The sequence below is a fragment of the Phaethon lepturus genome, unplaced genomic scaffold, assembly GCF_000687285.1.
Source record: "Phaethon lepturus isolate BGI_N335 unplaced genomic scaffold, ASM68728v1 scaffold8129, whole genome shotgun sequence".
In the NCBI taxonomy this organism is placed as follows: Eukaryota; Metazoa; Chordata; class Aves; order Phaethontiformes; family Phaethontidae; genus Phaethon; species Phaethon lepturus.
Genome location: NW_010564106.1, coordinates 10,100 through 21,213, shown reverse-complemented (window position 1 = coordinate 21,213; position 11,114 = coordinate 10,100). Strand labels below are relative to the sequence as shown.

Here is an 11,114-nt window from a genome sequence, read left to right as displayed (position 1 = left end):
TTTCAAGAAAAACAGTATTCATTTGTAATCTGCAAAGTACATTTTTGTACCATTCATTCTAAATTTCCTTGCAATGTTCCCATTACTCCCATCAGTTATTCAAACTATCTTTCTGAAGTAACTATCTCAGGAGTATGAAATTGTATGAAATTCCAACTTCCAAAACACCTACCTCTCCACACTAAAAAGATTAAAAACCACACTTTTGACACTGGTTCTCCTGAACTGCATTTAAGCCGTGTGCCCAAAACCAATACTGACATGCCTCCTTTTCCCATCATCCCAGTACCTGAATGTTAAAAGCCTTAACATTTTGGGGCGTCTGCTCTTAATTTGCTTAAATACTTTGTAAGTATTTTATCTGAAGAGTAATGTTGAGTTATGACAAATACTTAAGAAAATTTTAATTAAAAACTGTGTGGTTTAGTTTTGGATTCTTTAAGAACAAGACATGTTGGGTGACTTATTGAAGACTTCAAGCTAACAACTTTCTGGCAGCAAGAACAATGCTTATAACTACTATCTTATTCTGGTAACAGCTGAAAATGATACCATAAAAACAGGACTAAAATTTAGTGTCTACAAACAATTTTATTTTAGTGTAATCTAAATTTAAAGAAAAAACATACCATTTAGAAAATACCAAGAAAAATTTATGTACAAGAGTTGATGCTATTGCATTTGGATAAAGCTGGCAAGTTCTTGCTACTAGCATAGCCCAGGAAACACCGCCAAGGAAACCTAGTATATTGGAATAGATGTTGTGGCCTGTGGATTGAGAAGGAAAGAGACAAAAGGAGAGAGTTATCAGTAACTGTAAGAATTAACAGGAACTTCACAAATTTTGGAATAAAACTGCTTACGTTTTGCCCACAGTTTGATAGCTCTCAGTGTTAACCTGAAGTTGTCAATGTTTGGTACTAGATGCAGAATTTCATCGGTTACCCGGCAACCTGCCAAAAGAAAGAACCCATTAAACTTGCTGCCTGCAAAGTTTTTTGCTGGCTTACCCCCCCTCACCTTCAAAGCTATCAAACTTTTCAGATCAGCATGCTGGAAACTCATTTCATATTTTGATCCCTTTTGTTTTGAATTAGAAAGTTTAACATACTTTCTTTTGGTGTTTTTTTCCTCTTACTTACTGCTGTTTTACAGCAGCACTCAACATTCATGCACGCATAGTTACAGTTTTGGACTGCTACTTTATTTTCTCTTATTATTGAGCTGTACAAGCTGTTTAAGAAACAAACAAATTTTAAGTTCTGCTATTAAGGGATTACATGCAGTGTATCATACCACATGCAGACAAATTAAAAGCATGAGTCTTCACGGACGTAGACAAAACCTGGAAGTCACAGGTCACAGCTTTGTTTGAATTTATGAGAACAGGTTAAAGAGAATAGTTTTTAGATATATGAATTACTTTGATAGGATAATTTCAGGATTAAGAATAACATTAGATACTACAATATTAACTGCTTGATTTGTTCATAGTTACTAAACAGTTGCAGAGAGCTAGTTGCAAGAAGATAGTATTATCTAAGACTAGGAGTTCCTTTCAAAGCAAGTAAGAGGCAAGCATGAATTCTAGAGACTACACAAATGTGAATGTCACAAAACAGTGCAAGTTGCAGTGGTAATGTCAAATTATCAAGGTTTCAGCTCATAACAGAAGTCAGTGATACATCACATGTTCCTCTCCCCCCGCCAAGTTGCATACAGGCTAAAGCCCCTACCATCCTGTACATAAAAAACATTTTTTTAAGCTGCGGTATTATAGAAAAGTTAAGGGTTCCACAAGCTGGTAAGCTACTTAAGACCTGAGACCTGATCTCAAGCTGAAAGTATTTTGATATCCCCAATTTATCACTGAAGCAATTTTGTGTATGTTCATGTATCTTAAAACACATACAAATTAGAAGACATGCATACATATTAAGTTATAAATAGTGCTCCACAGAAAAGTCTTGCAAGTCCCATTCATTTCTAGACAGCACCATTTACTACCCAAATAAAAGAAAAATTTTTATAAAAATGTGGCCAACAAGGAACAACCCTTCTCTTCAAAAAGATATATAAAACTGGCTATGATTTCATTTATAGATATGGAGTTGCCATATTTTCAGTCAAGTCAACAACTAACTACTGTATCAAACAATCTAAGATACTTATTAAAAGATTAGATGAGAAGTTTATATGCAAATTTGTATATACATACCATTAAGACTTCTTATGCATCTAATGTCTAAGTTTTTAAGTAGGCTATCGTCTCGTAGGTCTAAATCCTCAGGAATAGTTTGCAGTGCTAATCTTGCAAACAAAATATCAATCTTAAAAAAAGATAAGACAAGACATTAGAAAACTGCTTTCTTCTTTAAATTAGTTCTGTAACCCATTTTCATCAAGTTTACTACTAATAAGAATAGTGGTCTTCCTGTAACCGAGGTGCTGGGAATTGTAATAAGGCTATAGAGATGTAACCATAAGAACATTATGCACCAGGAATGCTGCTCAGAAGTCCACCCAACCCTTTCCATCTTGATTCAAACATCTAGGATCTAATCAGTATGTAACATTGTAATTGTATAAGATCAGAATTAAGAGTAGTATGTCTTGTTCTTTGATAGCAAATAGGGAACAGTGCAACTGGTCTGAATGGTGTAGTCTAACACAGTGAAGGCAATTTTGCTGTCTTGAAACAAAGACTTTGAAATGAATAATTGTGTGTTTGTGTTAACGGTCCGTGAAGGACCATTTGGTATTGCCAAGTTTAAGTTAACTTGGAGAAAAGGTAATTCCGGCAGGGGGAGATCACGACCACCGACTCAGAGACCACCCACTCAAGAAACCCTCCGACCCAAGATCAAGGGTAGTAAAAGGAAGATCAAGGAAGTAAATTCTTAGAAAGTTATAGTGAGCATGCGTAGTCATTTACATGTTAGGCGAAGAATTTTTAACCAATCATTGTGTAGAGGATAATGAATATATATTTGTGTATCTATAAAAGAATGTTTCTTAGACTGATTGAACGAACACTATTTTGGGAGGAGCTATCCCCCGCGTTCCCAGTGCCATGAATAAAGAATGCCTGCTTTTTAACACTACATTGGTGTTACGAGGTTTATTTCCAATTTCGGTGACATTCCTAGTACAAAGAATCTGCTTAGACAATGCATTCTAATACCCTTCACAGACATTAATAGAAACACTTTCAGATGCTTCATCTATCTTTCATCCTCTTGGAAAAGGAGCCATAATAAACATTAAGATCAATACAGAACCAGCACACACATAAAAAAAAAAATATGTCAACTGTCAATGTAAATACAAATCATGTGGGCACAAGCACCGCTTCTAGGTCCAGAATACAAAGTTCTATTACATCAGAGCAAGCAGTGAAAACAACCTAGTTTTAACATAAATGTTCTCAAAATTATCACTGAACTACAGAAAAAGTAGAAGACCTTTCCCATCTAGCACTATAAAGCACACATGCAACTACTTGCCTCTGTATAGGACCAGTATCTATGAAAAGTCTACATACCCGATTACAGCAAATGGGAAGTTCTGAAAATCCAGCAAGCTACTGAGCAAGTGTATAAATCTGTATAGATTTTGAAGTTATGTCAAATTTCTTTGCTACTACTTCTGCAATAATTTGTCATCATAGCTTTTCTTGGCCAAAGCACATCTAAGACCCTATTCAGCACTGAACTAGAGTTTTACATCGTCCCATACACAGCAAGGGCATTACACAGAACAGAGAAGTCAGTTTGCCTTTCCAGTCTTAGATTAGGTATCAGTCAGCCAGTATGATAAGAATATAAAGTGCCTAGCAGCAGCTGGTCTGCTAGGCAACAAGCCCCCTTCACCAGATGAGGCTTTTAATCATCATAAACTGATACCACTTCACTTATAAGATGATGAAATACCTAGTATTACTGCACCAAGAACAAAACCATTTTAGTTACATTAAAATTTCAGATAAAACAAAGATGAAGGTATCTTAAAATGAAGATTATTTCGTAGGTGCTTGAAACTTTGCATCCACCCATTTTAAACTATGCAGCACTTTTCCAAAGAACAGTAACCTCTAAAGGATTCAGTGCACTTTTGATTTTAAAGTCTTTAATAGTTGGTCTTAACAACATTCTGTACTACAAGTAGAAGTAGTTTCTACTTAAGTCAAAAGTACTACTTTTCAATGTAAAACAAGTTCAAAATTAACTTCAGCTTGAAGTTCTATTCTGGTTTCTGGAAAGTCTTGCACCTCTAAAGATTCAGAATCTATTGACACTAAAAGGATTTTTCAAATCAAGGAATTAACAGCTTGTCCTACATAATTTGGAGGGGGGGGAATCAGTTTTCTACAGGAAAAACAAACAAAAAAAAAATCAAGAAAGTTCTTGTTTATTTTAAGCAAGAACATAAAATACATATGTAAAAACTGGTATTAGCAGAAGCTTCTGAAGTTTAACTGACAGGATCGCAACAAAACTAAAGTGCTTTTCCTCAGTTCTAAGGTTTTCTTTACAGAGAGAATAACTTCTGACACCTTTTGCCTGGATTAGGAAAATTAAAATAAAATCTTCCAATACTGACATACTGGGCACAAACACAACTACCAAAAATTGTGGCCTAACAACACTTGTACATATAAAAAGAGTGCTTACGATAAACTAGTGTTCAAGGCTAGAGAACTCTCGTACACTATCAGCATCACGGGTTAAGTCTCAGTCATAAACTAAGCGACCAAAACCCATCATAAATTACTATACTGGAGCGAGATACTAGTACTCTTTTCACAGACAATCCTTTTACTTCCCTATTTAGGCTTGTATTTTGAATTTCATTTTTTAAAAAGAAGAGACAACACTTGAATGTAAATGATTGAAAAAAATACAAAAAAAATAGACTAACCAGAAGACACCTGTGGCAACTTTCAATATTCAGAATTAATACCTAAGCTATGCACACAGAAAACAGATTCTCCAGAAAAATGTTCCTAATACCCAACTGTATATGGACAGTAGTAAAATGGCTGACACAGATGCAAAGTCACATGCTAGCTTACTGTATGGTTGTATGCATTTCTCTGCACATCTCTCTCATCTGGAGAAAATACATCTGTCTGCCTAAGTGTCAATGGACACAAATGTCAGTGAAAACACAAATAAGTAAAGCTGGATGGATGAGGGCAAAGGGGGTGGTTCATCTTCCCAAGACTCAAAAATTGCCAGTACCCTAACTAATGACCATTATAATTGCAAGGCAGCGATTTAATGCAGACTGGGAGAGAAGGAACTGTCCAGTCTTGTGTACATTACTAAAACTTTTCAAATCATGTCATGTGTCAGAAGATTAGCATGGGAATTCTTTCTCCACTGTGAAGTACCCTTCTTATACCCACCAGTTACTGGCTGACATAACAAGCCACAAGTCCGATGAACAGTTCGTATATTTTTGCCTCGTCACCAAGAAAAGATTAGAGGTTGAGTACAAAATAATCTGAGAATGATTAATAAAGTATCTTTTGAAAGCAGTGTATTGGGTCTGGCTGAGATGGGGTTCATTTTCCCCACAACAGCCCCCATAGTGCTGTGCTTTGTATTGGTAGCTAGAAAGGTGTTGATAACACATCAGTGTTTTGGATACTGCTGTGCAGTGGTTGCACAGCACCAAGGCCGTCTCCCCAGCATTGCCCACCACTGCACCAGTAGGCTGGGGATGGGCAAGATCTTGGGACAGGAGATGGCCGGGACAGCTGACCCAAACCATACCATATGGCATCAGCTCATCAACTTCTCCCAAAATAGTAAAAATCACGTTAAACAACTTCATCATTGCAAGACAGCTGATCCATAAGGCTACAGGCACCAAAACCATTGTTTTGGTCATATGTTTACAGACATCCAAAGAGATCGGGACAAAGGGGATACAGTACATTTTTGAGAACGATCAAAGATCCCACAGCTTCCTATAGTATAAGGTATTGAAGCAAATCTGAATTTAATGTTTGGACAGTTAATCATTAGCAGCCAAAAAGTTACTGAAGCTACCTTATTTATGAATATAATTTCTATTAAATGTTAAATCATAATAATGCCAATACTGGTACTCTACAGGTCAGTAAACTAATCAGTACAAATGGGTAGCAGTGCCTAAAAGAGAACAGGAAAATATTCTATACATAGCTTTAAGTACATAAAGAAAGACTTGTTTCAGTCTTAAAAGCCCCACTTCAAATGACACAGCTGAGGACTGTTGTCAAGAACTTGGGCAGAGAGAGGCTCACTTTAATAGTATCCATATTAATGAAAGCTTCATAAATTATGAAGATCTTGAAAACGTCGTTTTAACCACGTTCTACCAAAACAAAATAAAAGATGATCTTTACCTCTATTCCATCAAAACAAAGTTTAATAACTGGGACAAAAGCTTCTTCAACAGCCTGGGGAAGGAAAAAGTTACATTTTATTTTCAGTATAGAGAAGAACATTTACAAGCAATAGTTAGCAGGTCTACACGATCATGATGAAATGCTATTTATACAGATGCTTTTCTGTTTTCAGGTTGATTTTTGTCAGCAACGTCTTTTTCCAGTGTTGGGGATTTATGCTGTTAAGCACTGATCTACTACACGCTATAGCTGTCTACATGTTAATTATAACCAAAACTCATACCAGCCAGCTCTGATGTTACCTCAAGGTCCAACTCTCTTTCTCATTACATGTAGGACATGATCAAGTATCTTTTACTCCTTACAGCATCTCTAAATATTCTAAAGCCAACCTATGGGGGTTCTTACTCTAAGAAGCTTCTATTGTTTCTGCAGTCAGTATTTTATGAGAAATGACAAGGAGACAACTGTGTAACTAAGCAGTCTGACTTCACCTAAACCAGATGCAAGTTGCCAGCCTCGAGAGCTCAAGCATCTTTTCTAAATGTAGTCATTAATAAGGTACTTTGACAAACAGAACCCATGGTGAAACTATGGAACATAAGGTCTACTCTGCAATCAGGTAGGAATATCATTTTCCTGAACAGAGTATCTGAACTAAATGCAGATCTGCAGAGCACTGCCTTCATAAAAGCAAAAAACACTGCACACCTCTGAATAAGAGATGTTAGGAACGGCCAGAGGCTAAACACAGATCTAAGAGTGTTCCAGTTCTTAACAATCGGAGGAGACACACTACTCTATGCACTTAACCTTAGTTAAGGTTACCTTAACATTACTGGTTGTCAGGATGGATCCTACACAAAATACAACATTCACAACTGTCTCAAGACTCACTCACTAGAGCAACCATTAAGAAAGCTTATGTTCCCTAAAGATTGAGATGTATAAACTTTCTTAGACCTAGCTGGAATGATTTGAAAGTGTTATGACACCCTAACCTAAAGTTTACTGGCATCAATGCAGAGCTACACTGAACAGTGTACATTGATCTACCTTGCTGCTACATCAACAACATTAGCTTGAGTTAGAGTTCGTAGGAAAGTTAACTGAAAACCTGAAAATCAGAATCCTCTTAATTATAGCATGTGGCTTTAATGATGACTAGAAGTGTTCAGATAAGGAATTTAAAACAGTTATTTCAGTGCATATAGTATTACCACCATGTTTGCACTACCCTGGTAGTTACCAACTACAGGATGCATAGAGTGGAAGAATGCTGCAGAGACAGTTCCATTTCTTTTATGGGAGAAGGACTAAACCAAACAAAGTTTAAGACTTGCCAGCAACTATCCAAAAAAAAAAAACCCAAACAAGAATTGCAGCAGAGAAAATTTACTCTGAGCCAATACTGAGAAGATTACAGCTTCCACCAGTTGACCTAGGGAGGCCTGTCATTTAGGTATAATAGAAACAAAATACTATATACCCATGTGTCTTCCATTTCTACAACAGGAATCTTCATCCTCACATGCTAAAAATCTTGCACAAGCATCTAATAGCGAGACACACTAAAAATGTAACTTCCATTTTCAAATGCACAGTTGACAGCCAATATAGAAGGTTTAGTTAATATCAACCACTGTAATTGTTTATATAAGCATGAAATTATAAAAAGAGCAGCATAACAGTACACTTTAAAACCTTTGTTGAAAACACACAAGTTTGGTCCTGATCCTTTGCAACCTAACACATTTGCATCTGCCTGATGTTAGAAGGCAAGCAGAAATTTTGCAATACTAACACACATGCTAGGAGATCATTCTGCCATCCATTTTTTTAAATAAATTTCTCTATTAAGTGGGAACCGAGAAAATTACGGGAAAATCTATTTCTTTCAACTACGGTGATAGGCTTTGCTGCAGGTTAACTAAAAATCCACTGCAAGCCTTAATAGTAAAGTTATATTCACTTATTCAGTGCATCATCTTTCACTATTATCTTTTCAGCATCATCAGTTCAGCTAGCTGTATCAGGCAGTTCACATACCCTCAGATCTTTTACTTCTTCTTGTTGTTTCAGTTTTTCATAAAACGATGTGAAAAAATCACTTCTTTCAACATGTCTTGGTGCAACACACAGGGCATCAATATCAGCACCTGAAATAGTTCATTAGCAGAAGTTACTCACACTTCAGACACGAAAAGCCAGCAATAGCCAGAATTTTTTTTTTAAAAAACAAACAGGAAAATTTAGTTTCTCTTCCTGCAGAATGGCTTGTCTTTGGAAATACTAAGTCTAACAAAATGGAAAAAAAAAAGTTTATATTATTCTTTCAATTGTGGAACATTTCTAGTAATTTTCAAAGAACAAACCATGAGAATCCAAATATACAACTTTCCTCCATTTTTAAATAATTTCCAACTTTTTTGTCTGTTTCCCAACCCATGACAAAAACATAACATAGGAAGGTATTTCTTTTATTTAGAATGAAGACTGGAGATAGAAACAAACAAACAAACAAAAAAAACTTTAAAAAAGATCTACCACCACCTCAAAAAACAGTAAGTTTACGTTACTTAAGTGTGGCATTTACAGATATGTCATTAGCTCAAACGCATCAGTTTTATAACAAAAAGTAAATGTTACCTTTTGTATGAACCCCTAATCTATAGGATCCAAATGTAAAAATTTTTCCTCCAACATTTTCTATTACAGACTGTGGAAGATTCTAAAGGGAGTAAATAAAATTGGTTATTTTACCTTAACAAGTTATAATGACATACACAGTTTCTTTTAAAAGAAAAGGAAAAATATTCTACAAAATTTATGTTGTTTAAGGTGTAGTTACTACTGAAATAATAATCTTAGTATTTATGAAAAAGATGGAGGTATGTTTGCCACTTGGGAACTATTTGTAACATTTCAGCTACATTACACATTACTGTCTCAAGCTTGGTAACTGTTCCAGCAGTTCTACACTTCAGGTGCAACGGCATTAAAATATTATGGACATTAAACACATTTTGCTTAATACACTGGCATTTTAGGCTGACTTAGAAATTGATGATGGATTCCAATTTCGAGCCACACAAAAATACTATTTACAGTATCAGTGTTTTTTAAATTACTTTTGAGACACCCATACCACATTTTTTTTAAATAAAAGTTTTGTTTTGGGAGAGGTATTTACTTTATGTTAAAATTGCTCAGGTACATCTACTAAAGTTCTTAAATTTGTATCTTCAAAAAACTCTTGCACCCAGAGTACTGTGGGCAAAGACAGTTACTCTTTCATAACAGGATACAATGTTACAATCTAAAGCCCTCCATTAATGGTTACATGGCAAAAAATATAAACAAATAAAAAAATTAATATTTTGCAATGTATATTGGATTAACTTAAGTAGTTTCCAATCTTATACCAGTCAAGATACTCTCACTATTTTGTTTTCAAGGATGACCACATACATAGCAGGGTCATCCCCGCCCATAATCTTGTTCACACATAAATTCACATTTTGTAAAATAGCGTTAAAAAATAAGGCTTTTACCCCTAAAAAGGCCACTTCCATCTTTACGTTTTGCAAGTCTCTAATAATTTAAAGACAAGTGTGTGTAGGTGGGGAGCAGGGGGGCTATATAACCTGGCAAAAACACTACCATCAGAGTCAGCAAAAGTAACAATACAGGACTGACATTAAAGACCACAGATGATAAAGCTGCAGGAAGCCCATTTTAAGATCAAGCAGTGGTTCCGAAAGACAAACAATCTAAGCATACAATTAACATAGTAATATACATACATATTTTGACAAAAAGTCAAGCTATATTTCTACCTAGGGAGAAGAGGGAACAATTGAAAATTACCATTACAGCTACCATGACTTTTTCCAGTATTTATCAGTTTGTTTCTTTGACAAGGTTCTACTTTGAAGGGGTGATGCTGCCTGGAAACAAAAGAAGCTACACAAAAGGTGGTATTTGTTTTTCAAATTTGATCCCCAAATCTAAGGTTCAGCCCGTTTAGACTGGGAATATATTTTGGAATTTTCTTCCTACAGCAGTCTTAGTAGGAGCAGTTCCATATAAAATACATCCATACCTTGCTTTCACTGATTTCCCGTATCCATTCCTTTACCAGATTATTTAGTTTTCCCAAAATTAGAATCCTATTGATAAAACAGCAGAATCACAGGTTAGTAACTTAAAAAATACAACTAGTTTGTTTTAAGACCCTGATCATTATACAGTACGTCAGCTACAGTAACACTGCAGAATTACAGACTTTGTTATATATATACATTAAAACAAAGTCATTCTTACAACATTCCCACTATCTTTTCCCCTTTGAAGATGTTCAAGTGATTTAAGCTCAGAAAAAAATGCAAGCATGCAAGGCCTACACACATTTTAGGTATACAAAATCTACTCACTTTCAAAATAGAACCTTAATTCATAAAACACATGCACTGAAAAGAACAGTGAGAAGCAGTATTGAGAGCAAAAAACTCTAGAAAGCTTAATATGGGAAAAAAGTATAGCAGCCGCTACAACAAAACAGTTATAAAGGGAAAAAAAAAATGCAAGCCAGCCTCCAAAATTTAAAGGTCATTTTAATTCCTTCCTGTGTTCTGAAGTATTCCTCTTGAATACAAGGAGGTGAGAAAAATCAAGCTTTATATTCCACTAGGCTTTTAAGAAAGCATTTGAA

The 11,114-nt window shown here is 35.4% G+C and overlaps 1 protein-coding gene across 1 annotated transcript in view; it reads right to left on the bottom strand.

Moving 5' to 3' along the window:
• The window catches only part of PAPOLA (poly(A) polymerase alpha), a gene marked incomplete at its 5' end in the record, with an annotated part of 35,542 nt that overhangs the window by 24,151 nt on the left and 277 nt on the right, over nt 1-11,114 (bottom strand). The window contains 7 exons of the mRNA XM_010294765.1: nt 630-768; nt 864-953; nt 2,219-2,330; nt 6,398-6,451; nt 8,450-8,559; nt 9,050-9,131; nt 10,506-10,572. Coding sequence (XP_010293067.1) covers nt 630-768; nt 864-953; nt 2,219-2,330; nt 6,398-6,451; nt 8,450-8,559; nt 9,050-9,131; nt 10,506-10,572 — 654 coding nt within the window. The remainder of the gene's footprint in view (nt 1-629; nt 769-863; nt 954-2,218; nt 2,331-6,397; nt 6,452-8,449; nt 8,560-9,049; nt 9,132-10,505; nt 10,573-11,114) is intronic.